The sequence below is a fragment of the Aspergillus fumigatus genome, chromosome 6 (genome assembly GCF_000002655.1).
Source record: "Aspergillus fumigatus Af293 chromosome 6, whole genome shotgun sequence".
In the NCBI taxonomy this organism is placed as follows: domain Eukaryota; kingdom Fungi; phylum Ascomycota; class Eurotiomycetes; order Eurotiales; family Aspergillaceae; genus Aspergillus; species Aspergillus fumigatus.
The window spans coordinates 964,899-991,167 of record NC_007199.1 but is presented as its reverse complement, the minus strand read 5'-3'; the positions used below and the strand labels follow the sequence as shown (position 1 = coordinate 991,167).

At 49.1% G+C, this 26,269-nt stretch overlaps 7 protein-coding genes across 7 annotated transcripts; 4 read left to right on the top strand and 3 right to left on the bottom strand.

The window, feature by feature from the left end:
• Positions 1-27: 27 nt before the first annotated feature.
• AFUA_6G04350 (uncharacterized protein) lies at positions 28-2,724 on the bottom strand (the record flags this gene model as incomplete). The annotated part of the gene is made up of 8 exons (XM_742550.2): positions 1,574-2,724; positions 1,325-1,516; positions 1,098-1,276; positions 939-1,050; positions 822-882; positions 489-772; positions 330-430; positions 28-271 (listed from the first exon to the last, which is right to left on the bottom strand). The coding sequence occupies exons 1-8, from the start codon at positions 2,396-2,398 to the stop codon at positions 28-30; spliced, it is 1,998 nt and encodes a 665-aa protein (XP_747643.2). The 5' UTR covers positions 2,399-2,724.
• Positions 2,725-3,253: 529 nt separating this feature from the next.
• Positions 3,254-4,532, top strand: AFUA_6G04340 (uncharacterized protein; the record flags this gene model as incomplete). The annotated part of the gene is made up of 3 exons (XM_742551.1): positions 3,254-3,354; positions 3,437-4,257; positions 4,345-4,532. 3 exons carry the CDS (start codon positions 3,254-3,256, stop codon positions 4,530-4,532), a joined length of 1,110 nt encoding a protein of 369 aa, XP_747644.1.
• Positions 4,533-5,091: 559 nt separating this feature from the next.
• Positions 5,092-8,904, top strand: AFUA_6G04330 (ATP-dependent RNA helicase ECM16; the record flags this gene model as incomplete). Its single annotated transcript, XM_742552.2, has 2 exons — positions 5,092-5,403; positions 5,473-8,904. The coding sequence occupies exons 1-2, from the start codon at positions 5,200-5,202 to the stop codon at positions 8,902-8,904; spliced, it is 3,636 nt and encodes a 1,211-aa protein (XP_747645.1). The 5' UTR covers positions 5,092-5,199.
• Positions 8,905-9,060: 156 nt separating this feature from the next.
• Positions 9,061-9,714, bottom strand: cwc21 (U2-type spliceosomal complex subunit CWC21; the record flags this gene model as incomplete). The annotated part of the gene is made up of 1 exon (XM_742553.1): positions 9,061-9,714. The coding sequence occupies one exon, from the start codon at positions 9,712-9,714 to the stop codon at positions 9,061-9,063; it is 654 nt and encodes a 217-aa protein (XP_747646.1).
• Positions 9,715-10,263: 549 nt separating this feature from the next.
• Positions 10,264-15,435, bottom strand: AFUA_6G04310 (mRNA-binding protein PUF3). Its single transcript, XM_742554.2, has 7 exons — positions 14,287-15,435; positions 13,902-14,180; positions 13,691-13,847; positions 12,277-13,613; positions 11,937-12,215; positions 11,319-11,874; positions 10,264-11,262 (listed from the first exon to the last, which is right to left on the bottom strand). The coding sequence occupies exons 2-7, from the start codon at positions 13,941-13,943 to the stop codon at positions 10,841-10,843; spliced, it is 2,793 nt and encodes a 930-aa protein (XP_747647.2). The 5' UTR covers positions 13,944-14,180; positions 14,287-15,435; the 3' UTR covers positions 10,264-10,840.
• A 3,972-nt stretch (positions 15,436-19,407) lies between these two features.
• AFUA_6G04300 (uncharacterized protein) lies at positions 19,408-21,543 on the top strand. The gene is made up of 2 exons (XM_077804971.1): positions 19,408-20,047; positions 20,115-21,543. Exon 2 carries the CDS (start codon positions 20,252-20,254, stop codon positions 20,798-20,800), a length of 549 nt encoding a protein of 182 aa, XP_077659891.1. The 5' UTR covers positions 19,408-20,047; positions 20,115-20,251; the 3' UTR covers positions 20,801-21,543.
• A 228-nt stretch (positions 21,544-21,771) lies between these two features.
• Positions 21,772-25,655, top strand: AFUA_6G04290 (mannose-ethanolamine phosphotransferase GPI13). Its single transcript, XM_742556.2, has 3 exons — positions 21,772-22,008; positions 22,092-22,463; positions 22,542-25,655. Exons 2-3 carry the CDS (start codon positions 22,249-22,251, stop codon positions 25,495-25,497), a joined length of 3,171 nt encoding a protein of 1,056 aa, XP_747649.1. The 5' UTR covers positions 21,772-22,008; positions 22,092-22,248; the 3' UTR covers positions 25,498-25,655.
• The last annotated feature ends 614 nt before the right edge of the window (positions 25,656-26,269 follow it).

Below are 26,269 nucleotides of genomic sequence, written 5' to 3'. Positions count from 1 at the left end.
ATAACTGCTCTCAATCACAGACACTACTCAAAAAAACCAAGGCTTAAGACCCGGGCCGTATCGTTGCCCAGGAACCGTCATCGGCACGGGGACAGTATCTCTAAAGACGTCCAGCATATCCGCCGATTCGGTTGCCCTTTTGCCACTGTCGTTATCCGGGACTTTATCTAACGGGTTGTCTTTGTCGAGGATAGGGACAAGGACACCGCATTCCCAGTTCCGGCAGTTGAGCTTGGGCTGCTTGGTCGTTCTGTCTTGGACAAGACGACCCCTTTGCGTCTAGTATTAGACTTGCTTTTTGCTTCGTTTTCAGGCGAAAATGCACTCACCACGCGCTTTCTGACAGATTCGCACTCCCCACGTACGCCCATCCTTGACACAGTGAGCTATTCGGTAATCGGATCGGCTCATCCGGTCTTACGAATAGGATCTGGAGAGCAAAATTGCCTCAGCTAGGATATTACCTCAGCAGATGGAGGGAGAGCTACCTTGTTATGCATCAAAAGTCCCGGCCGCCGACTCTTACAGTCGCGCAGCACATGACGCGGGAATTTCGGACCTTCGTACCATTTAGACTGGAAGCAGATTGTACCGGCACAGTCTGGACCGCCGCGTGATTGCTCAATGGTCGTCTGTGAGGGGAAGTAAACCCGAAAGCGATCTTTCCATTCTTCGGCGGTGTTTTTGTGAATGAGCTGGTCTTTGTCGTTGGGGTTACGAGCGGAGAAGGTCTTAGAGGTTCGGAGGGTGAAGTCGGTTGTACCGCCGTCTCCTGGGAGGATTTTAGACTTGTGGCTGGATGGAACGGTGCGAGTGCTTACCTTTAGAAGCGAGGTATATTGATCTTAGAAATTCGTCTGTGAGTGATCCTACTGAGGATGCCTTTGCGTGGTTAGTCGAGAAAGTCTGGGTCTCGCTGGCCCATGGACTGCACATACGACGAAATCAATATTGATCGGCTTGGAAGTTCGCAAACCTAATGCATTGACTGCACGCCCCAAGCCGCAGTATCCCGTTCTTCTCCATGTATTTCCCGTGTGTGACCCTCCGCTGTACAGCATGAGTAATGTTCTCAGAATCTCGCGAAGGACTCTTACATAGTGTGAACTAGCATAATATGAGACGTTGGGCTGAAATCAAACTCGTCGAGTCTCGAAATAATATTTTCTTGCAAAGTACTCGCTCTTAGAAAGTAGACCAATTCTTCCTCGAAGACGGTCTTGGAGCCCACAGAAGTCGTGGCTACCTTTCGGGGGAGATCAATGAGAAAAGCACTCTAAGCTAGAGTCAGCAAGGGCGTGCAAACAGTATTGCTCGAACATACGTTTTCCATCACGCCCCCCATCTCGCCCCAGTCATATGGTGTCAGATTCGCAGTCGGAGCTACAATTCGTAGGTATCCCGGGTGAAAGAGGAGCATCAGTTTCGAGTGCATGCAGTTAACCTGCCCCTCCATGGGTGGAAAGCACAACCTCAGGTTGCTCATCGACGCGGTTTCTGCCTCATATTGGCGTTTCTGATGCCGACCTAATCAATATTGTATTTCAGGGAAAACAGACAGGGGGTCAATCACCGTCAAGTCATCTTTAGCCTGCATTACCAGGAGAAAACGAGTGCTTTTCGTATCGACCTTCGAAAAGAGCCATTCAATGTCCCACATGAATGAGCTCAAAATAGCCAGCTCTAAATCACTTCTCTGAAAGACCTCCTCGATTGTGATATCGTCCCCTGTCCGTGGGCAGTACTGCGCGTAAGTTTTTTTGACGACTCCTTTTGGGAACTGTACACCTGGTGTCGGAGAAGGATTGGGCAAGCGTGGCGTCGACTCTACTGTCTCATGTCTTGTTCGAGGAGCACCAATGCTAGGTGCATATTCTCTTGACACAGAACCGCTGCTTCTTCGACCTGCCGGCTGATTCGATTCATTTTTTGAATATTTGGCCTGGCGATGGTCAATGCTCCCAACATCATCCGCTTTTCTCTTCGCAATGCGGGCGAGGCGTTCTTCCTCCATCTGCTTGCGATTAAGGCCCAGGAGCCCTAATGGCTGCGAAGGTTTGTGATCTGTTGCGGAACCTTCCATCTCTGGGGGTGGACCATATTGTTTGTTACCGTATGATTGGTAAGGCGAGGTCTTTTCCGTATCCTCAGAGTCTTGCAGGGACAAGGCAATGGCTCTCTTCAGATCTTCATCCTCATCAGCATCTGTATCAGACCCAATAACTGATTTGGACTTTGGGAAAATAGGAATGACTTCATCATCGTCTGACTCTGCAGTAAGATCGACAACCTTGTGTTGAGAATCATCAGCTGGGCTAGCACCGTTATCATGAAGGTCCCTCAATGAGGCTGCGATGGCTGCTCTAAGGTCTGGGTCTGTCAAATCTTCTGGCTCCATTTCCAGTTGGCTCAGAATCACAGACTGCAATGAGCGGGATATTTTAACGATACAGAAATGAGACAATATCAAAAACAGCAATGTAGTAGACACAAGACACTCCCAGAATATTACGGGGTTTCAAATGAGACGCAATGTAGCTCTTCTTGTCAGCTTTTGTGAGACCGTGCTGTGATTGTTTATGGTAAGACGTCACATAAACGGCTTTGGACACTACGCGTCCCACCAGGCTGTATCTAGTGGACACTGTCGCTATGACACCTGGCGAATAATATTATAATGACAAATAGACAACAATCGACGACGACCGAGCAACGTAGAAATCATACAAAGTTGGAACTGGTGGCCAGGCTTATTCTGCTCCTTGAACCTCACTGAGACACGTGACCATCTCTGATGCTGAATATCAAGAGAACATCTTGAGTGTGTCCTTAACTACGGCACCTGTAAATGGCATTCATAAATTAAACTTGCCGAAAACGAGGTCTGATGTACGTCTACGAAGATACGAGTAAGGTGATTTAGTATAAGCTCTTAAGGTTTTACAGAGAGATCATATTCTACAATCTCCCTTCAGCACGAACTCTAAGTTGAATAGAGCTCAGCGATTGAAGTGCTCATAAGAAATGAGTAGGTTCAGATTCAGTTTGCATTGACAATCGGTCTGAAAATAACAGAACTTGCACTGTCCCAGGTCACAAGTGCTCTCGGCGTAACAACACACTCACATGTGCTCACTCCTTTCTCTCAAAGAAATTACGACCGTCTCGATCATCGACAGTTTAACTCCAAGACGCGAATACAACCCTCGTTCCATTTATCCAGGAAGACGCCGAAGCAAAAGCAACTGGCAAGATGGATCCAGACGCACAAATTCAGCAACAGCACGAACCCATAGAGAGTAAAAAGAAAAGCAAGATACAGGCTCTGCTGTCCCGGGCTCAGAGACCAGAAGTGTAAGTCTGCTTGATATGATATCCTTCGGCTGCTGACACGTATGTGGCAATACACATTCAGACTGTTGGTGCAATTCTTCAGACAAGGATACGATGAGCGTCTGAGAACCGCCAGTTTTGTCAAGCCAGCTGAACCGAAAACCTTCGAGGATGTAGCTGTCAATGAGGGTTGCAAGATGGTGAGAGGCAGTCTTATCGTGGGCAACCGGTACCTGCGATGTCACCTTCTTCGTCTGTCGATCCAGGTCCGATACAAAATTTATGAATTTTTGTTCTGTCATCACAACAGTAATGTCGAGATAGGGGTCCCATATAATCCTAAAATCGGGGATTTGGCGATCCTCAGGACCTCGCACGTGTTTTACCATGAAGCATCTATCGCTCTGTATCATTCCCTTGGTGATCGACGGCTTTTTTTCAGAAATTACGGGTCGAAGTCGGCTGATTTCCTCAGACGTCAGCCAACGCCGTTGTCTTGCTGCCGTAACAGAGTCTTCCAACAATGGTTGGAATACCCCTGCCGTAACAAAGAAATTGTGTGGAGAAGATCTTTCAAAAAAATTGTGTTTCTGATCGGAGCATCCGAGCCCCTGCTGGCAGTTCAACGTCGCTGGGCGTTTGCAGAGTTCATCACCACTCTAAGAATGGGCGAGCCCCTCAGAGTCCACGAGCTCTCTGTCGTGGTGTACAATCAATGGAAAATCCCCGGATTTGATGAGGGAGACCTGGTCCGCGCTCTGTTTAGTGGCGGGATTGAATTTCTCGGAAGGTTGATATTCAGAGGCTTGGCCGGAGACGAAACGGAACGCCTGACTCAACTCATCTTTGCGCTCAGAATTCCCAATTTGACGATCGAGCGGGTCAGAACACGAGCAGAGGAGGAAGAAGTCTCTATAAACTCGTGTAAGTGACTCGCTTTTGTTGTGTGCCGCCTTCTTCTGCCATCTGTTCTCATTCAATGTTCTTGAGAATATTGGCCTCATGGTTCAGATGCATTGAAGTACGAGATCAATAATGCCGAAAAAGACATCCCGGTCAGCCTCTGCAGTTTTGAGTCCAAGGCCGACGACAAGCAATCGCTTCTCGTCAGGTGTCTTTGTTGCAATAACACTTGCTATTTGGCGGGCGTAGAGCTGACCAACTGTTTCATGTCCAGGAGCTCGACCCCCAAGCAGTGAGGTGGCCATCAGGCGACTCATTGGAAGAAGATCATCATCAGCTGATTCAGATAATGTATGAAATCCCTGTGCCCCTGGGTTTTTATTCTCTAGCGGTACATGCAGCTGAGCTATGGTTAGCCTGAAGCCTTGTAGGGGGAGACGCTGAGCAACGAACCCAATGCCCAAGTCGGCCGTTCTGAGATATGGTGACCAGGATTTTGTCGCTAAATTGAACGCACGTCACGTCTGTTTGTATGCCATTTACCACTCCAGCGACCTGCTTTGTAACGGCAGGAAAAGGAAGTTCTGGCGGCACCTGGAGGTTGTCGAGATCACGAAGTTTGGACATGACGAATGGCACTAAGTATCTAATTTTGAAATGCTAGAAAATGAAACAATGCTTCTTCGACTTAGCAAGAGGACTTTCTGATTTGGATCCTCCCACAGAAATACATTTCTAAGCAAACGAAGCTGGTGATCAATTGGCAGATGGTTGATGATGCCGCCTTGTGGGCGGTGAGATTTTATATCTCCACTGTCCGGCAGAATCAATTTTCTTTTCACGTTTCCTTCAACAGCAGAGGAGCAGCAATCACAAAATCAGCCATTCTCTATTGTTTGTTCTTTCTAAAATTCTTCCCTTTGTCTCCGGGTTGAGGCAAGGGAATTTATCGAGATATTCACAATGCCCAAATTTGTCCCCCGCCAACGAAAACAAAAACATCGACAAAACAGTTCAAACGATGCTGCGGTCGACACAAATGCTGTTGAGATATTGCCCATTTCCAAGAGCGAAAGGGAAGCGAGGAAGCAGAAGCTCCGAGAGGAGCTGAGGGCACAACACACGAAAATCTCAGCGAAGAAGCAAAAGCGCTTGGATAAATATATTGTATGTGAAATATGAGCTCCTTGTCGATTTACGGATCGTCTGCACAGATTTCATTGACCATCTGAGCAGGAAAACAAACTTAAGAAAGAAGAGAATGTCGAGCTACTTAAGAAACTTGAGAAGATCAAAGTCGATACCTCCGCGCTCCAGAGCTCGAAGGAACTGGGAAAACGGAAAAGAGAGGACGAGAATATTGTGCCCACAACCACCACAAAGGATGTTAGTACGTCGCATAATCAGAATTCGGATTCGGAATTGTCAGGCGACGAGACAGACGACTCCTTTGTCGATCCAAAAGGGACTACTAAGCGAAAGCTCGCCGAGACTGCTCCTGCACCACCGATTCCCGCCCCAGTCATTGGTGGCGGCCTCAAACGTCCTCTGGAACTCGGTCCGGACGGCTTCCCAGTTCTAAAGAAGCGGAAAAGAGCGCCCAAGGCCAAACCGGCGGCCGTATCCGTACCGGAAGTTCCATGGGAAGGATTCAATTCCGATGATGGAAATGATAGTGCTGGTAGCAGCGATGAAGAGCCTGAAGACTCGGAAATCGATGCCGAAACAAAAAATGTGCAGGATGGAGAAAAAGACGCATCTTCCGACAATGATGAAAGCGATGAAGAGGATAGTGGCAGTGATAATGAGGAGGAGGATGAAGAAGACGAAGACGATGAGGAGGGGGTGGTGGATGATGAGGAAGCTGAGTCGTTAGCACAACTCCGAATCAAGCCTCGCCAGTCCGCGTTCAAAGAGTGGGCAAGACAACAAATCAATGAGGTTGTCGGCTTTAAACCTTCTGGTCCCATTACAGCAGAGGAGCAGCCGTTCGTTCGTGAATCCAAGCGGCCCGTCAGGAACACCGTCGCTGAAGAGGAGCCGCTTCCCCTAGAGTTGCAAGTCACCAAAGGCGATCCAAACCGCAAGGCATTCAGTGTGCAAGTTGACCGTTCGGAAGAGGTTCAAAATTCACGCTTAGGTCTGCCTGTGGTCGGTGAAGAACAGAAGATAATGGAAGCTATCCACAACAATTCATCCATCGTCATCTGGGGTGCTACTGGTAGCGGAAAGACCACGCAACTTCCTCAGTTCCTGTTCGAGGCCGGTTATGGACACCCCGATAGTCCCAACCCGGGTATGATTGCAGTGACACAACCCCGCCGAGTTGCTGCTGTCAGTATGGCCAAGCGTGTGGCCGATGAGCTGGGACAGTATTCCGACCGGGTCGCTTACCAGATTCGATTCGAAAGCAACGTCTCCAGCAAAACCGCGATCAAGTTCATGACCGACGGTATCCTTATCCGCGAGATTGCCGAAGACTTCGCTTTGAAGAAATATTCTGTTATCGTCATCGACGAGGCCCACGAGCGGAGCGTCAACACTGATATCCTGATTGGAATGGTTAGCCGTATCATTGACCTGCGGAAAGCCATGAGCGAAGAGGATCCCTCCATCAAACCCCTCAAGCTTGTAGTCATGTCTGCCACTCTGAGGATCTCTGATTTCACTCAGAATCCAAGTCTCTTCCGTCAAGGCCCGCCGCCGCTCGTACAAGCAGAAGGCCGTCAGTACCCTGTGACCGTACACTTCGCACGACGGACACATCGAGACTATGTTGAAGAAGCCTACAGAAAGGTCTGCAGGGGCCACCGCAAGCTACCTCCCGGAGGCATGCTCGTGTTCCTCACTGGGCAGAACGAGATCAGGCATCTGGCTAAGCGGTTGAAGCAGACCTTCAAGCCCACTCAACGGGGAGAAGCTACCCAGGCAAAAGTACAACTCTCCGCAAATGATGCACCACTCGAAGCGGAGGATCTGGACCTAGGAGGTGCAGATTTGTCTCATCTTGGCAACGAGGATGATGAAAGTGACCTCGAAATCACCGGCTTGGATGAGAATCCCGAGGAAGACGAAGAGTTCAACCTCGGGGAAGAGGCGATGGATTCCTCAACTCGAGTGCATGTCTTGCCTCTCTACTCTCAGCTGCCCACAAAGGAACAACTGAAGGTTTTCGAGCCGCCACCGGAGGGTTCCCGTCTTATCGTTCTGGCGACCAACGTTGCCGAGACCAGTCTTACAATTCCCGGCATCAAGTATGTCTTTGATTGTGGGCGAGCCAAAGAAAAACAGTACGATCTAGAGACCGGGGTGCAAAAATTCCAAATCGGTTGGATCAGCAAGGCTAGTGCAAACCAGAGAGCTGGTCGAGCAGGTCGAACCGGACCAGGTCACTGCTACCGACTCTATTCGTCCGCGATTTACGAAGGCGAGTTCGCAGAATACACCGATCCTGAAATCTTAAGAACACCCATTGAAGGCGTCGTACTTCAGATGAAGAGCATGGGCCTACATAACGTGATCAATTTCCCCTTCCCTACACCTCCTAGTCGGCAAGGACTGGCCAAGGCCGAGAAGTTGCTGAAGAACCTTGGAGCACTCTCCGCGAACGGTAAGATTACTCAGATCGGCCATCGCCTGTCGACATATCCGCTATCACCGCGGTTCAGCAAAATGCTTCATATTGGCCACCAGCACGGCTGTATGCCCTACGTGATTGCGCTTGTCTCCGCACTGGCCGTGGGAGACTTGTTCATCCCTGAAAACCAGATCGATCCAGCTACGTCAAAGGAAGAGGACAAGAGTGATGGGGTTTATAAGAACTCCGATCGTTTAGAGGACACGGCTCGAGAACAGCGCCACAAGGACTACACGAGAGCCGAGCGGCTTTTCAGCAAGCACGATGATACTTCTGACGCTATGAAGTATCTGTCGGCGATCTGCGCCTATGCTTATGCTTCGAATGGGGACTCATTCTGCGACCAGATGTTCCTGCGGGCAAAGGCATTCAAGGAGGCCACGCAGCTTCGGCAACAGTTGACCGATATTGTGCGCGCAAACAACCCTGGTCTGATTGGAGCGTACGAACCCCGTCTGCCTGAGCCCACCGATAAACAGATTAAAGCGCTGAAGCAGATTGTGACCGCTGGATTCATCGACAATGTTGCAATCCGCGCCGATCTGGCACCTGTTCCGCCCGAGATGGACCGCACGCCAAAGAGAGCCATCGATGTCCCGTACCTGACGCTCTTCAGGTCTCGAGAAGGACGAGCAACAGAGCTGCAGGAGAAAGCCGTCTACGTGCACCCGTCGTCTGTTCTTGCCCGCCTTTCACCAAAGGAAATGCCGCAATACCTGGTCTACTCTCATCTCCAACAGTCAGCACCTTCGTTGCTGTCCGACCAGGTCCCGAGGATCAGAATGTATCCTCTGGCGGCACCGAGCGGGCTACAGCTCTCTGCAATCGCGCACGGCACGCCTCTCATCGAATACGGTAAGCCAATCGGTAAGATAGAACCGATGGACGGGGTCCCGCAGCGACGAGCATGCTGGGTCATTCCATCGCTCGTTGGCGAAGCTGGTGGCACCTCTTGGCCGTTACCAGCCAAGAAGGTCATCCAACGGAAAGATATAAAGGACGGCTGGGTGATTGAAAAGTTCACCGCCTAGATGTATATAGTTTTTGGCAGGCTGGAAGCGAAGATAGACGAGATCATGCTTGATGAAAATACATGCAGACCGTGAAAATAATGCTCTTTCATCCCAACCAAAGAAACGCAGCACCGCCTCAACACCCTAAACGCCACATGAGGAAAACAGCCCATCTCAATAACGCTCTCTATCCCTCTTCCTGGGTTCGTAATCCTTCCTCCCGCTCGAGATCTCCCCCGTCTCCGTATCCTCCCGAATCCCCAACGCCTTCTTAAACCGCTCACTCTCCTCAATCTTCGCCTCCGCAAGCTCATGCACCTGATACGTCTTGAACTGCCTCCTCTCTCTCGGCGGCAGATCACGCTCCCTATCCCTAGGCCCACGCTTCCACCCCCTGCGCTCCCTCCCCTCATCCCTCTCACCATCTGCCGCATCACCCTTGCGATTCTCCTCCTCCTCCATCTCCTTCAACAACCTCGCCCTGAGCGCCTCACACCGCTCCTCAATCTCCTCCTCCGACAACACCTTCCCTTCGCCCTCGCCTTTGCCTTTACCCTCCTGCTCAATCCGCTCGTTCTCCTCCTCAAGCCTCTCCCTCTCCTCCATAACCTTCACCTCAACCGCACGCCGCCGATCATGCTCCAAAATCTGCTTATCGGGCTGCCGCTGCTTGAACCCACGGCTAGAATCGTTGGCATTTGCGCCTGAAACGGGCGGGTACGGCGCGCCGTAGCCTGCATTGCGCGGCTTCATGAAGGCGTAGTTGCGTTGGACGTAGCCTGATGTACCGCTTCCGCGGGGGGTGGAGAGGCCGACGTTTGAGGACATGGTTGATTGCTATAAGACTAGGATGTGATGTGCGGCTTATTGCGGGGGTGAGAGGAGTAGTGGTTCTGCAGAGTTGTTTGTGGAAGTCGGACCGCCGTGAGAGTGGATGGATGTTTTCGGGTCAAGGATGGCTGGAAACGAAGAAATTGCGAAGTGTTCGCACAGTAACGTTGAGCAGAATGGAGTAATGCGCTAGATATTGCAAATGAGGTGACTGTGATAGTTAAGACAGTCTGCGCAGCGTAATGCTTCCACTAGGATGAACTTGCGATTTAGTGGCAAGCGCCAGTTTCTCCATACTTGCATGATGGAACTACCCACTGGTCACGTGATTACCTGCCTTGCAAAGTGAGGAGAGGACGATCAGGATGGAAAGTCAGCTGAAAGATGCAATGTCTATACGTTAGAGATTATTGGTTAAAAACTATAATCACTGTGTTAATCAAGTCGGCTACACTGACATGTGTCGGACTGGATACGTTCTGATGGCCATGTTTCTGTCATAGAACGAATCTATTTTCCCATATGCCTTGTTAAGAATATGCAAATTTCCGAAATTAGCTTGCAAGCAAACGCTTTTCATTTGAACAGACTGTATAGCGAGATAGAAAAGTCACCTCATGCGCCAGGCAAGTCTCATGTGATCTACCTATTTCCAGATTCCTGCATATGCCCATGATCCCGTATCGAGTTTCGCCAGGTCAGTCAAGCGCGATATTCCAGTATCCCTAGCTCCCCGTTGAAGACGCCGAACCCTCCTATTTGGACAAAGAAAGAAGAACCATTCACAAACTTCTCGAGACATATCCTCATTTTCATCACATCACAATTTCAAACACAGGACGAAGACAAGCGATTAAGAATGTAGGAAGGTCGAACATGAATCAGTGAAGCTCCCAGTGAATTTTGACGCCGTCATGCCATGAACAATGATGGCCGGGGAGAAGTATCGAAGAAAGAAAACCGGAAACTCATATATCCCTCAGAGAGTTCCCTGTATGTATACGCCCATATTAAAAATAGAGTTGGGGTTTCGACTCATTTAAAGACATAAAAGGAGCAAATATTCGCACGAAGAAAAGGGGGAAGATTAAACAGAGTGCAGAGTCCGAGGTCTGAAGTAACTTTAGGTGGATGCGGACACTGGCACAGAGCCATTGGAGTCGGCAGATGCAGATTCAGATACCGACAAAGAAGTCACCGTGCTTTTTGCAAGATTCTTCGACTCAGCAGGACCATGTGTATGACCCTGGTTGTCGGTGGGAGGAGGGGTAGGCGGAGCCGCGCCGACAACAGGAGCCCGGCTGTTCTCTACATCGTTGACCAGGCGCTTGCTTGGCTGAGGGGAGGATTTGTGGGAGTGAGGAGGAGTCGTGGACGAAGCGGGAGGCAGAGAATTAGCACCCAGCGTCGTAGAATCGAAAATGAGCTTTTCGATGGCAACGATCTGCTTTCCGTAGCTGAATTTCTTAAGCTGGCTGAGCAAAGGTCGGATTTGGTCGATGAGACCCTCTCTTTCCTCCCCCTTCAACTGACCAAGCACCTTTTCTGAAGCAGGGGTTAGCAATTCCATACATCGAAACGAGGACTTGGAAAGGACTCACGAATAACGTAGTTTCCGTACTGATCACGCATCAAACCCAAGAGAGGGCTCTCGCCTCTCTCGTTCGCCGATGTCAATGTGCTAATGATCTGCTGACGCTGCGACTCTTCACCAAATTCGATGCTCTTTTCGACCACATTGCTCGCAAATTTGTGCTTCGAATACATGAGCAGTTGCGACAGTACAACGTTGATCATACGGGATCGATCCTTTTCTTCGCCATTTTCGATCACGTGTTGAATGACATAGTTTCCGAATTGGTCTGGGATAAGGTGAGCAGTGCAAGCATGAAGCTCAGCCAAGATGGATTCCCGGTCTACTTCTTCACAATGCTCAAGCATGCGCTGGATGACTCGGCATCCATATGGGTGCGCGGCCAGCCTGCTCACTTGTCCCTTGAAGGCGTTGATGATGAATTGCACGTATTGAGATGGAACTCTTTCAATGGCCTTCTGGATGACATGGTTACCATTCTGGTCACGGACACACTTAAGCACGTGGTTCTCAAGCTCCTTGACCATGGATGCCTGCTGGTCGGTAAGGATATGTTCCAACGCCTAGTCAACCATTAGCCTTAGATGCACGGTAAAATCTACCCTTTGGCATGAAGTAGCCATACCTTTTGGACAACGCGACACCCATACATCTGGGTGGACAGGGCAAGCACATGGCCCTTCATCTGATTGGCAAGAATCTTTTTCTGGGACTGGTTGCCATGCTCGAAGAGCTTTTGGACAACGTAGTTGCCAAACACGTCTGTCATCAACTGCAGGCAGTTGGGCTGGATTTCGCGGAACACTTGCTCTTTCTCGTCGCTATTCGCTGTCTCCAGCTTCTGTTGAATGAATCGTGAACCATGCTGATCGCCACTGAACTCAACAATGTGATTGTAAATGTCCTGCAAGGATTATTAATATGGTTTTCGCCCGAGAATAGTAGAGGGAAACGAAGATACATACCTTGAGTTCGTAGCGTTTATTTCCCTTGCTATTCGCTCGAAACTCCTCCAAGAGCGGGCTCCGTACCACTTGGGCAGGGTCTTGATCACGATGGCCCCTGGGGATGATACCAGCGGAGCCCAGTCCACCAAGCTGTGCGACAGGATAGAATCCTGACAAAGCGTTGAGCCGTGCCGCTTGATATCCCGCGAGATCGTACGCAGGAGTATTATATGGAATACGTTGCAGAGAATTTGCAGCACCGTGGGCAAGATCCTGATCATGCTGCATAGCACGCAACTTCCGCTCCAAGGCTAGAGCCTGGTTTTCACTCAGTCGGGTGGCAGACCCATTCCGATAATGTGACCCAGGGACCGCGCCGGCCTCAAGAGCAGAATAAAAGGTGCTCTCCATCCGCGCTAGATCTGTGGGAGAAAGTGAACCTTCACCGAGACGGGATCGGCCGGCGTGGTGTCCTAATGGCAACTCGGACAAACCGTCTCCCGCGTATCCCCCGACTGCTTCATAGCTGGATTCATCGGCAGCGCTCTGATATTTGAAGCGTTGCAATGACCCATCATAGGACGAGTGGGACAGGTAGGGCGGACGGCTTACTGGGTGGCCCGAAAAGCCGCCTTCATTCAGCTGAAGCGTATTGATTTCAGCACTCAGGTCCATGGAGGAGCCTCCAAAGCGACCCTCGAATCCCTGGCTTTCAGAATGAAACGACGGGTGAGAGGCGTGGGTGGGTCTCTGAGATGTGATTGATGCCGAGTTATGGGACGCATGCGCAAAACCGTTACGAGCCAATGGCTGCGACATGGTGTCTGGCAATGCCTGTGGTAAACTAGACATTGTGAGAGACCCAGTTATCTCATCGGGCCGAGTGGTGTCCAGAGTGGTAAACCCTTGCTTCATGGGAAAACCCGTTCCAACTGGGCTTCCTCCAAAGGCAGAGGAGTTAGGATGCCGTCTACCGTCGCCACTCCGGAGCCCACCAAAATTGCCGAATGACAGCCCATCTCCACATGGAGAGATCCCGTCAGCTCCAGCGTTCAGATAAGTTTTGTGATTCCCTCCTCCAGAGGACGATCCAATTCCGGAAGATCTAGGTATGGAGAAATATGACGTGGAATCGACGGTATCCGACAGAGCGGGTGCACTCCTGTCATTGGGCCTTGTGGAAATGGGTGAAGCAGTCATGCCGTTGTTTTGCCCTCTGGACAAGGAAGCCGATGTTGTGTTCACTGTGTTCCAGGGCAGATTCGGCCGACTACTCCATCCGTCCGATTCAGAGGAAGGCAGTAAGGAGCCTGACCCTGACTTTCCTTCGAAACCAGTTTCCGCAAGATTCTGGTCTTCAGGTTGTATCGTTAGTTCAATGACTCTGTGCAAAGACAAAATAAAATATCGCGAGCTCGATCCATCAACTCACCATCGAATCCACTTTTCAGGTTGCTGTCGCCCCAGATGTTGGTATTCCAGCTTGACTTTCCAGCCCCGAAACCCTTGCCCATACCTGCATGAGGCCCTCGTGATCGGTCACTGTTCATACTCGATCCGGACATGTTCGTAGCTCTGTTTGATCGTACCTGTATCGCAGCAATCAATGGTCTGTCCGACTTAATCCTGCCATTGAGACCTACATTATGTACCGTGGTTGAGTTTGCTGCCATGGCAGAGGCCATTCCACCGTCACCACCAAGGATAACAGATCAACAAAAAAAGAAAGTATCCTGACGGGCCGCAAAATATTTGCAAGTAATCAAGGCCAATATCGATATCGTCCTTCTATAGCTGCGCACGAACCACACAGACCTGTCACAAGTGAAAGATATCACGAAGCAAAAGAAGAATAATATATGCCAACCCGTATTTGCAGACGGGCACGAGCTGGCTGCAATGGCGGAGGAGAAGGTATAAAGCTGCACGAGGACCAGTCATACGATTAGCCAAGCAACCTTCGGGAAATTCAAGCACGTCCTCCCTGTTGTCCAAGATGGAAGGTTTCCTTTGAAGGGGGAAACTTACCGAGAGAAAAAATTGGGGAGGTAATGAGAAGAGGTGAGGAAAGGGATGGGTAAGAGGGAGAGAAAGAGAATATGATAATCGTTTACTCGAAAACAGTAATACGGTCAAGCAATGTACAAGACTATACAAGGGACCGAAGGGAGAGGGAAGGGAGAGAGATAGACGGCAGATGAGAAAGCGAGAAATGCGGAGCGGAGAAGGAGGCCAACGAGATTCAACGCAAGGTGACAAGCCCTAAGGAAGAAGAATCTCCCTTTTCGTTGGCTAGCGCAACGCTCAGCAAGTAGCCGTCTTTCAAAATTGCCGATTGTGGGAGTATGTGTCTCGTGTGTGTCGTGAACGTTACCACGCTCCGTGCATGCTCCAGGAACCTCGAACTGCGCAGATTGCCCTCATGTGCCCAGTGAAGGAGATACAAACACCGGTGTGTTGCAATAGCGACGAACGGCCGTAGGGGGGTTGTGGTTGTAATCAGACAAGCGTGAGGGAGTGAGCTTGGATGGTCCGTCGCGGCAAGGGGTGTGGGAGAGTGGAGGGGAAAACCGAATGTTATTGCAGCTGGTACAGTAGGTAGGAATGTACTCGTTGCGCAAGTGGACGAGGAGATCAGACGTTATGAGTGGACCGTTCGAATGGTGAGAATGTGGACGAAAGACCAAGCACGGCAATCAATGTAATCCAGCTGTCACACAGACGAGGCAAGCATGACACGCCGCGACCAATCTGCTCGAAGCGGGTCACTCTGTATCGTAAGGATTCTGACTGCGGATATATCTTTCTCAAGGACCGTAAATTGAACGATGATATGATATTGACCGTCGAAGGGGGCCGGAGGAAGAAGGGTAAAGGCAAGATTCGAGAGCCAGATAGCTTAGCTCTGATGGGAAAAAAAGATAGTGAAGGGAAAAAGACAGATCAAGCGTGCAGAAATAATGGTAAGACAGCAAATTATTAAGACGAACTGCCAATACTGACGTAATAAGAACAAGAGAAGGGGGAATCTGGAGGAGAAACAGAAAGAGAGAAGAAAAGGGAAAAAGCAAAGAGAGAAATGAAGTCTTTTGCTGGGATGATAGGTAGACTACCTAGATAAGCTGCTGCTGTTGCTACTCCTATGGAAAGGTTCCAATAGCAGGAAAAAAGATGCTGCGTGTCTTGGTGTCTTGGAAGGAAAGACTAATGGGCCTAAAAGTAAGGTAGGTAATTTTGTATGTAATTGTAATACCGTTACATTTACAGGAATTTCCCATCACACCAAACATTAGGCGCCTTGAATTTCAGGACTTACTTAGTCTACACATAGAGTTAGTTGTAGGGAATTGTGGATACCTCAGACTCAAGGCCGGCATGGAAGTTTTGTTGGCGATCAGTAATGAAACAGTACCAATGGCAGCAATACGAATATGACAGCACCCACCCAAGTGATTCTGTCGATCACTGATTGAGTACTCTATAAGTGTTTCTCGTATCGCAAGAGGTATCCGTTAATATTTCAGTTATGGTACATACCTTTGTTGGGGTTATCTTTACCTAATGTTTAATGTCAGTATCATAAATCGTTCATCGATGGCCCTCGAGTTGATCAGGATGTCTGGCTCTAATTGTCTTAGCACCTTTCCAGACAACCACCAGATCTGGGGCCGCCCGAAATTATGCTCCCGCCGCCTCTTGTTTAGGCTTCAATCAAGGCGGGTCCCCTCTCGTCTTTTGCTGGTATGACAGAGAACAAGATGATGAGGATGGATCATCATTGGCTACGCGGGGTTGATTGACTGGAATCTGCATACATAGTGGGTGGAGGAGACCTTGTACAACAATCAGTTATATCTTGCTGGTCTTGAAATCTTCCGTTCTCACCACACACGGATCGGTCAGTGCCTTCAGCCAGGTGAAATGGTCTGAAGCTCAGGAGATAGGTTGACCGCCAGATCGAAGCCAGCATGTGCGTAGTCTATGTACGCAAAGGGTTGAAAATAGTCCAGACTACCCACCCCAGTAATTTACTAGGTTTAGTCCGTAGGGAGTGACTTGTTTGCGTATCGGACAATGGCAACTCTCAAAGTCATCTGGTCGGACATTCTTTCCTGACCTTTCGTTTTTGAATTGTCTCTCAAATCAGCCATGGATCATCAAGGCTCGGATGACACAAAGTATCTCCTGAGTCAATTCGAATCTCATCATCACTATAGAGTCATCTTTCTTCTGATATTAGAGTAAATGGTACCTATGGATAGACTCTGCACTAATACACCTGTGTTGACAAGGCGGGTGAGAAGGTTAAGCAGCGCCTCTCAGCCCAACCGATCGGATCCACTAAACTAGCATTGATTGCCCTCCACCGTCTTCTGATCATTCGTCCGTTTATCACTTTAGAGCCAAGGGTTCTTCCAAGAAATCATCCGACTTGCCCTTGAGGCCATCATCATTATTTCCGGGTTTCTCATGGAAGGTGCCATGAATTGTATTGTTACAGATTTTTTTTTTAATGAAGGACTTGTAAGAGGAATCTGGAAAGAGGAAAATGGAGAAAGATTCGATGATAATAAATGTCTGCCTAGGGCCTGCTAGTTTCATATGAGGTCAACAGCTTCATTACAGGAAAATCCTCTTTATGATTACTTCCAAATCCCGTGACCTTTACTGACTCAACCTCAGGTACATGCAGAATAGTAAGGTACCTTATCTACTGGTCCAAGTTACACCCACCACCTATGGTTGGATAACATTTGTAAATTCCTTCCTCGGAGCTCCATTCATTTACTCTGCTTTTCTCGTCGATATTATCATTGTACATACCTATACTATTGACCTGATCAGCATGAAACTGAGACTTGCTGTAAGTTCGTGCCAACTCATGCTCAGAGAGAATTAGGTAAAGCTCTGAGCTTTGATCATCAAGCCTTTAAGCCCCTTACATATACAATAGTAACGACCATGGGTTGTTTATCGCTCGACACTTTGGCCCATAGTAAGTACAGCTGCGATCCAGGAAACCCATACTTATCTTCATGTACTGCATCATGACTTTCTCTTATCGGATCTGCCCCTCTCAATGCTTCGTGACCACTCTATGTACTAATAATGATGTTCTTTGCAGTTCATCACCGTGCTCTTCCACCGTGTCCTCTGCTCTACGCTTCTACTAAATGCTCACATACCATTGGATCTGCATAGTCAACCCTTCCATAGGGTCGGACAAAGTCTATAGTCATAGACTCAATCGAGCCTTGCGTTATTTTCGTCGAGTTTTCCATGGCACTAACAGCTCGTTAAACGATAATAATGGTGAACATGATGATCGCCTATCACTACGACTATCGCTATAGAGCTGATAAGCTTGGACACGCAAGCCCCTTGCCTAGTCAAGAAAACTGTTGTCATCCCCGGATTCTGTTTGAGACACGAGTATAGTTCAAAAATGGTCATGTCAACAAGCGGAAATAATTTCGAGGTGTGTTCAAGATATGTGCGTACCCTCCCGAAACTTATACATCCTTTGCATTCCCTAAGATAGTTTTCATTGTGAATATGTGTTGCCCATACAAAAGGTGTTCTTTCACTGGCTCATGAGTTCTAAGGAGGTGTAGATATTCTGAACAATGTTGCGCTCGAACAGATGGTCAATCATCCAAAAGCGGGGGAGCCCGAGTCTGGTCCGACACTGGGAGGATACTCTGAGCCCTAAGAGGTCACTGTAGCGTATTTTGACAAGCAGATATGGCTACAGACCGGTGAAGAAGATCCTCTGGAGTTTTCTGGATAAGGAAATATGTCTACATGATGGCTCATTTTCGGTACTATTATGGATACTAGGACACGCAAAACCTTCAATGGTAACAACTAGCAAGGCTAATAACTTCAGCCGAGAAGATGTGAAGCAATGTGTTTGTATTGTCTTTGAGTGAATATTACATACCATGTTTGATCCTGGGGCGTTTTCATATATTGATCATACTGACAGTACTGCTCTCAAGCTAAGAACTGTGGATAATAAACAGGCATCAATCCAATCACTTTGAACGACAACAAATTGGGCTTGAAAACATCTGCTAGCTCATATTGTTAATATATGGATTGCTGAAGCTGATTTTCTCATGCATAAATATTAAGATTCGGTCGTTAAATGCCTCCTACTCTCCACTTGGTAAACACTGGTCACGTACTCTAACATATATTTGGCTGTCGCGGTCTCAGTCTTTATCTGCTCTGAGTCGCGCTGTTTATAGACTCCAGATGCCTATCATACACAGTGATCAATACAATGTTTGATTAGAATATCTGTTCTAAAATACATTGAGAATCTATAAACCCATTCAACAACGCTAATACACTTTCATTACTGCGCCGCTAGGCCAGGTTTACAGGTATTGCTTGAACGCATATTTACGTGTTAATGTCTGCTCTAAACACTGTACAAGATGATTCACATGATCTTGTTAGATAAATAGACGTACCTTAGTCTACAATATGCAGTGGACTGTAACACTCTGGAAGCTGATAAACAAGCCCAATGAAGTACTTGATGTCATTGTGGTTACTGTGAACCCCACCTCCTGCGAATCCCGAGGCTGCAGAACTTTGGATGCGAGTGACGACACTTGTTCCTCGCAAAATCAAATGCGCAAGACTTGTCTTCTGTGGAAATTCCGCTGGAATTTTGGAAAAGATATAGACTCGATCCTGGCCAAATCTTGGGGAATCCCTAGAGACCAAATGTCCAACTGTCTGATGTGAATGCTTCAAGTATGCATTATTTCTCTTGTACTCCCGTAAATGGACACATTTGACGATGGATCGATGACCAAGTAAATGGCCCTTTTTTCAGGGGTGGCAAACGAGAAAGCCATAAGCAAAAGAAAATGCCTAGGATTCAATAGTCAGCCAAGAGAGATAATATTAGCACACACCTATTTTAGCGCCCTTCCTAACGGAGAAAACCTATGTCAATTTATGGGACATGTGACGAATAAGCTTGATGAAATGATTGGCGTCAGGGACCAAGGGTTTCTTATTGGCTAAAATGGTTACGATGGGAAATTGCACCCGCTCTTAGCGGCAACGCCGAGCGAACCACCAAGAAATGCAAGCAAAACACTGTGCGAGTACTCCGTAAACAAACGAGGAATTGGAACCAATGCAGCGTGGGCTCCTTCTTCTTTAGTGACGGTGTGAGAACTGGTCACTAGAGCTCTTGGAATATGCCTCTATCGGACTAGTCTTTCCACTAGACAACAGAATGACCCCACTTGACAGGTTGTCTGCCTAAGAGAGAATAGTACGTTACCCTTGCAGTCAGGAGTCTGGACCTCTAAGACTGAACACAAAGGCTCTAGGCGCCCTTGCGCCCCATTTCCCTGAGCCGGACTGGTCGGCTGTGCTGCTGGCTGCTGGCCTGGCCTGGGAGCCTTCCTCCCTTCTGCCTCCCCAACCCAAGCCCTTCCCTTCCCTTCAGTCTCTCATTTTTCTTCCCTTGTATTATTGTTTTTATCCTCCCATACCAACCCCTCTGTCATTCTTCCTCCTTCTCACCCCATCACGTTCTCTCTCTAACCCACGCAGGTGCCAGCTTCACTCATTCAGCTGTTCACCTTGCTGTCCGTTCCTTTATCATCGCTGCCGATAAGTCAGTCCTCAAGTTTCGGCCGATCAACTCACGACCCGACCACTACTACCCACCCGATTCATTCTCTCCTTCAACTTTTGAATATATTTGAATAAGATTCTTAAATATTGACTAGCGGGGCCTTTTTTCGGATATAGTGTAAGTGATGATGATGATGATGATGGGAAGACTGCCTGACGTCCTTGGACTGGTCATTGACGGGAAGGGAAATGTGACAGCACGACCGCCTTTTTTTGGATTCAATACACTCGTTCATCGAATACTCGAGCTCGTTAAAGAGCCAGCAAGAATCGGTGGCGAGACGCGTCGCTAGGGTACACCTGTCCATCAAGATCAGCGAAGATGTTCATCAAGCTTGTGACTCGCGGCGACAGCAGCAACAGCGATGACAATAATTCACTTGCCCCCGCAATGATTGATCTGTTGATTTCTCTCTTGGTTCTCATTATACTCGGCATTGTCTTAGTCGCAACGCTTCTTGTCCTGCGACGAAAGCGTCAAAATCAGATGGACTCCGAACTACCAGTTCATAACGGGCAGTGCTCGCCCAACCATCGTCGTCTAACGATCTCCGCATCTTCAAACTCGAGGACGCAGTCTATTCTGGTGTACGATGAGAAGCGCAGCCTGATCGAGAACTCTTCGAGCCCTCCACCCAGTCCGGTCCCTGAAATCCGCATTACGTTCCCTGAAGAGGAAGACGAGTCTGGAAAGCGCAAGTCCGGCCGTGTTGTGGTGGTGAGAATCAGTGATGCCGGTGCCGTTGGGTTGGAACCATGCAATGAAGAGCTTCCACCTTATCAGACCAGCGACGCTGAACGTTTCCAATCCTTGGACATCGAACGCATGGGTGGCCTTAAGGAGAAAGATGATTTGAAAAGATGGTCTTAAATTGCCGACCGCCGAGCGCTGACGACCGTCTTTGAGGTGACTTCGTATCTCTCCGCCGAACTGATACCCAAAAGAATCGAATACTTTAAACCCTTCCATTCTTCGACGACACCGACTCCTTCCAATACATGACGATACTCTGGCGAAAGTCTCTCTTGTCTTCCTGTCTGCGCCCCTTGGCCATTACCGTTTTGCCTTTTTGTCCTCGACTTGCACATACACGAATAATCCGCCAATCCTACCCTCTACACCTATTAGCTCTTCGGGTCATCCGACTATTCTGATGCTCGCGAGGTCAATGTCATCGACCGGATCGACCCGAAGAGTTACCAGATCGAAGGCTTACCGAAGCTGAATTGTGTATAGCAAAGGGTTGCTTCTTTCTTCTCATTGCATTGACATATTGGGATTTTTTTGCTGCCTGGTCTTCTCGCTTCCATTGGCGTTCATCTCTTGTGCCTGGTCACTTGTGGTCCTCTCAGCCCTGCCACGTCACTAGGGTTGAAGGACGTAATGCACGCGGGTTTTCACTTTTCTTTCTTCTCAACCCCCATCCTTTATTTCTAGCATTCTTCTTTGCCCCTTTACTTTCGCTATACTCCTTTCACGCTTCTTTCATCCTTGCAATTCTCGGTTTGCCTTCAGGGTGTCATACAATTGGATAATGTATGTAACTAGTCCGCTTTACAGTACGTGGCTGCTTTCCATAGCGTGAGCCTGAATGGATGTCATTACATGTACAGACAAGTCTATAAATATTCCATGAATAGCCTGTAGATCATGGTCACTCTTTGATTATCATGTACCTTTGACGATAAACAAAACTCTAGATAGGGCAACATGGCCCACCCGTGGCAGGGCTTTTTTAAATGTTCCGTGCTGAGCCGACCAATGACGCCCGGCACAAAGCTTGCCTGAATACCTCGCTCTAATTGGGGAGTCGCCGAAAGCGCCGAACTCCCGACGTCACGGGCGGCAGGAGATTTCTGGGAGGGTCCGGACAATCTGAACTCATCGTTCTGCTGGCCGTTCATTCTTTTCTCTTTTTACTAGGCTCATAATCGGCAAGATCAATAAACCCGTCTCTCATTACCACGGTTTCATTTGTTATATTCGGTGTATTTGAGCTGCCATTGTAACCATGAACGTGCTATGAGCCGGCTTCGATAGAAGAGCACACTTGACAGCTCAGTTAAGTGACTTCTAGGGTACACCTTCCTTTCCTTCTCTTTGGCTTTAAATCTCCCTTGTTCCCCAGCTTCTGAATTCAATCCTTACAATATCAATGAAGTCCATTTGAGTAATCAAATTGCCTTGGAGCTTCCCACCCCAGCACTTGCAGGCCTCTGCCAATATATTGCGCGACAACACCCCCTCCCACGACAATACCGGCAACTTTTGCCATTGGATGAACCAGCTTCCATTCTCCTCTGACTCGTGTGCACACCATGGCGTCAACGCCAGCCTCCGGGGCCGGCTACGATTGTCCGAGCTCCAAAGGCCCGCGACCTACAACAGGTTCTTCCCCTGGAACATCTTCGCCGCGGGCTTCCGAGCCCAGGCCAGGAAGGACGACTAAGGCGCAGGTGGACAAGACGAAGGAATTTGAGCGCGCCTTCACAATAAAACATTTAGGAATACTGGCTGTTTTCGGTTGGATACTGTAAACATTCCCCTTTTTGCTCAGAGGTCTTTTGGTCTTTATTGGATGCCGTTGGCTGACTGGTGAAAACGGCCCTAGGCTTTTGCATGTCGCTGGCACATATTTTTTTACGAAGGGTTTCCTTCTCACTCGGATGGTCTTGGAAGATAAATCAGCTTGCGACGTTCTTCCTTTCGACGATTCGTCTTCGTCAGCAAGTAAAGGGAAACAAGGATGCTGGCATGAAAAGTCATTTGACAAGGCTATTGTGATCACTATAGATGCATTGCGGTATGACTTTACTATACCTTTCGCACCAGAATCGGAAAGTGAAACAGCGCACCTGTTTCATAACAATATACCAGTTTTGTACGAAACAGCTGTCAAGTCTCCTGAAAACGCTTTTTTGCTTCCATTCATTGCAGATCCGCCGACCACGACGTTGCAACGACTCAAAGGGCTGACAACGGGCACTCTACCTACATTCGTGGATGCTGGCTCCAACTTTGCCGGAACGGCAATCGATGAAGATAACCTCGTTGCGCAGCTATATGCGGCAGGGAAGACCCTGGTCCATCTTGGAGACGATACCTGGCACGCTCTTTTCCCGGGCTACTTCGACGCCGATCTGACACGCCCTTTTGATTCATTTAATGTTTGGGACTTGCACACGGTTGACAATGGAGTCAACGATCATCTTTTCCCGCTGTTGCATCCTGAAAACTCCACGAAATGGGATGTAATTTTCGGTCATTATCTCGGCGTCGATCATGCCGGGCACCGATACGGACCAGACCACCCGGCTATGGCCGCAAAACTCCGCGAGATGGACCAAGTCGTTCGAGACATCATTGCCAGACTAGATGACAAGACACTTTTGGTGGTCATGAGTGATCACGGAATGGACTCCAAGGGCGACCACGGAGGCGAATCCAACGATGAAGTTGAGGCGGCTCTCTGGATGTATTCCAAGAAGCCAATCTTCGGCCGTACGAGTACGGAGACTGCTAATCCTCCAAGAACTGCACGGGAACGCTTCGTTCCCCAGATAGATCTCGTACCCACTCTGTCACTTCTTCTGGGGATGCCAATCCCATTCAATAACCTTGGTTCTCCGATTGAGGAGGCTTTCGTTGGAGTTGGGGGTAACGGATGGAAGAATTTTGCCACAGTAAACCGCCTGACCTCTGCACAAATAAGACGGTATCAGCACGAGTATACATCCTCGCACGGTGCGGATGCAGCCCAGTCACTTGGATCCGAGGAGCTCTGGGAGGCTGCAGAGAGCGCCTGGCAGAAGCTCCCCAGAGCCGGTAAATCGAATGTGGCAGCTTCGCGTTCGGCTTCTGAATTGCATCGCCAGTACCAGCGGCACGTCTTGCATATCTGCCGTGGGCTATGGGCGAAGTTTGATGTACCCAGCATGTTGCAGGGCGTTGGAATTCTTTTTGCAGCGATCGTCCTTCTCGTCTTCTACGCACGAGGTATCACAGCCGCCCGAACAGAACTCACTGGGTCTCTGCTCTCCTCCGTTGGGGTGGGATCCGTGTTGGGTGCTGTGACTGGAGCCTGCTTGTCTTACTCCCGTATGTTGTCTGCTCGAGCAGTCGAGTCTTCTGCTCTGCTGGCTGCCGTAGGAAGCATCGTTGGCGCATCGTGGGCCATTTTCGGCAAATCTGGGCGCATCGTGTTGCCTCTCCCCAATAGTCTTTGGGGATGGCTCGCAATTCTCTTCACAGTGTCCCAATCGATGGGCTTTGCATCGAACTCGTACACAATATGGGAGGATGAAATCCTCCTGTTCTTCCTTTCCACCTTTGGAGTCGTCGCGGGTGCATCATCGATGCGGCAGAAGTCAACCGCGGACCGCGTGCTTGGTGTCTATCACTCAATCTTATTTGTGATTCTGGGCAGAATTGCGTCCTTCTCCCGCCTGTGCCGCGAAGAGCAGATGCCATTCTGCCGCTCCACTTATTATGCTTCCACGACATCCTCTACGTCTGCTCCTTGGCAACTTGTCATTCCCTTTCTCGTGACCCTCACCCTTCCGGCAGTTGTCCGGTCTTTCTATGCAGGCTCCAAATCCTATGAAGGAGCAGCGACATTGTGGATTGGCTTTGCGTTCCGGTTTGGCCTCTTTGTCACTTCCATATTCTGGACGCTCGAGGCTGCCGACGACAGTGAATGGGGCCTTTTAAGCAAGGAGACGCTGAAGACCATACGTGTATTCTTCGCTCAGGTTGTCCTAGCCCTTGCATTCGCCGCTGGAACCACCGCATTCGTTTACACCAAACCGTGCGTCAGCATAAGCGTCAGCCAAGGCGGCGCTGAATCCGAGGGTAGAGAACCGGCCAGAAAGACGGTGACTATCTTGGGATTCGGGAATGTTTATGGCACACGGGCTTTCCTTCTCGTCGTTAATTTCTGCCTGGCCATCATTCTCATGCAGAAACCGATGGGTCAAGGGGCGATCGGCCTGCTGCTGTGGCAGATCCTCTCTCTCCTGGAGATCCTTGACACGAATGGGCTTGTCATGGGCAACTCGGCCATCGGGCCTGTGGTCTTGGGTCTTCTTGGGTCGTTCCACTTCTTCAAGACCGGACACCAGGCCACCCTCACCAGTATCCAATGGGAAACTGCGTTCATCCCTTTGTCTTCTGTTCAATATCCTTGGTCGCCGATTCTGGTCATCCTCAACACGTTCGGCGCGCAGATCCTCACTGCAATTGCTGTTCCGCTCACGGTGTTGTGGAAACGACCCCTCCAACTGCACGATAGCAGCTCGTCCACTACATCTAGCACGCCGGCCACCAGGATTCTGTCCGATGTGGCGCAAGCGGCCGCGACATATATTCTTTACTTTGCAACGATCAACCTCGCAACCACGATGTGGGCTGGCCACTTGCGCCGCCACCTCATGCTCTACCGGATCTTCTGCCCTCGATTCATGATGGGGGCGGCTGTTCTTGGTGTTGTGGATATTGTGTTGATATTATTCTCTGTGACTAGCGTACGGTTCAGCATATTGAGTGTGGCCGAAATCTTTGGCTGGTAGTGCTGCCCATGTATATTGCGCACGTCATGTGTCATTGGCATATATAAGCACACCGCGTTGTATCCTATTGTTTACAGAACATCACATCATGCACAGATGTAAAATAGCATATCCTACTGGAACAAATGAAATTACCCAGAAAGATAAGCGTATTATCACCACGAGGCGCCGCCACTCGCCACTTAGTACTTAATCCAGAACTCGGGATCCAGTCACTACCCGCAAGCAGCCTAGCGTGAAGTCTACCTAGCGGAAAACCAAGGTTTCGTACATGATGCTGCCCCGTAACGGAAATGGAAATTCTATTTTTCCAGAAGGTTATCTCATCGTAGCTGCAACTTTATTTTTGACACGCAATATGATTCGCCAAACTGCCATTTACGCGGCTCCATTCTCAGTTGTCTGTTTCTCAGGATTACGAGCATGGTACGGAATAGTCGTCATTTTTTTTGTATCAAGTACTCACAAACAGTATAGCTATAGCTAACGGAATAAGGCTTTGACGCCGTCTCACTAGATAACGAGCAGCACAGTGTACATACCGAGCATGATCCCATTTCAGCTGTTTGAAGTCTGGAGAACTACGACTAGGGCAAGGGGTCTACGGAGTAGAAGCTACGGAATGCACCTTGTGGAGCCGGAGTGAGGTCCGAGCGTTGTGGCGACGATCGAGGGAAGGATACTGGCCGATGCCCTATGTGTTCATGAGCTCCCTTTGGTATTCTGAGATGGTCGGCGGTATTTAGAGGTTGCTCTGCAGCATACAGCCTAC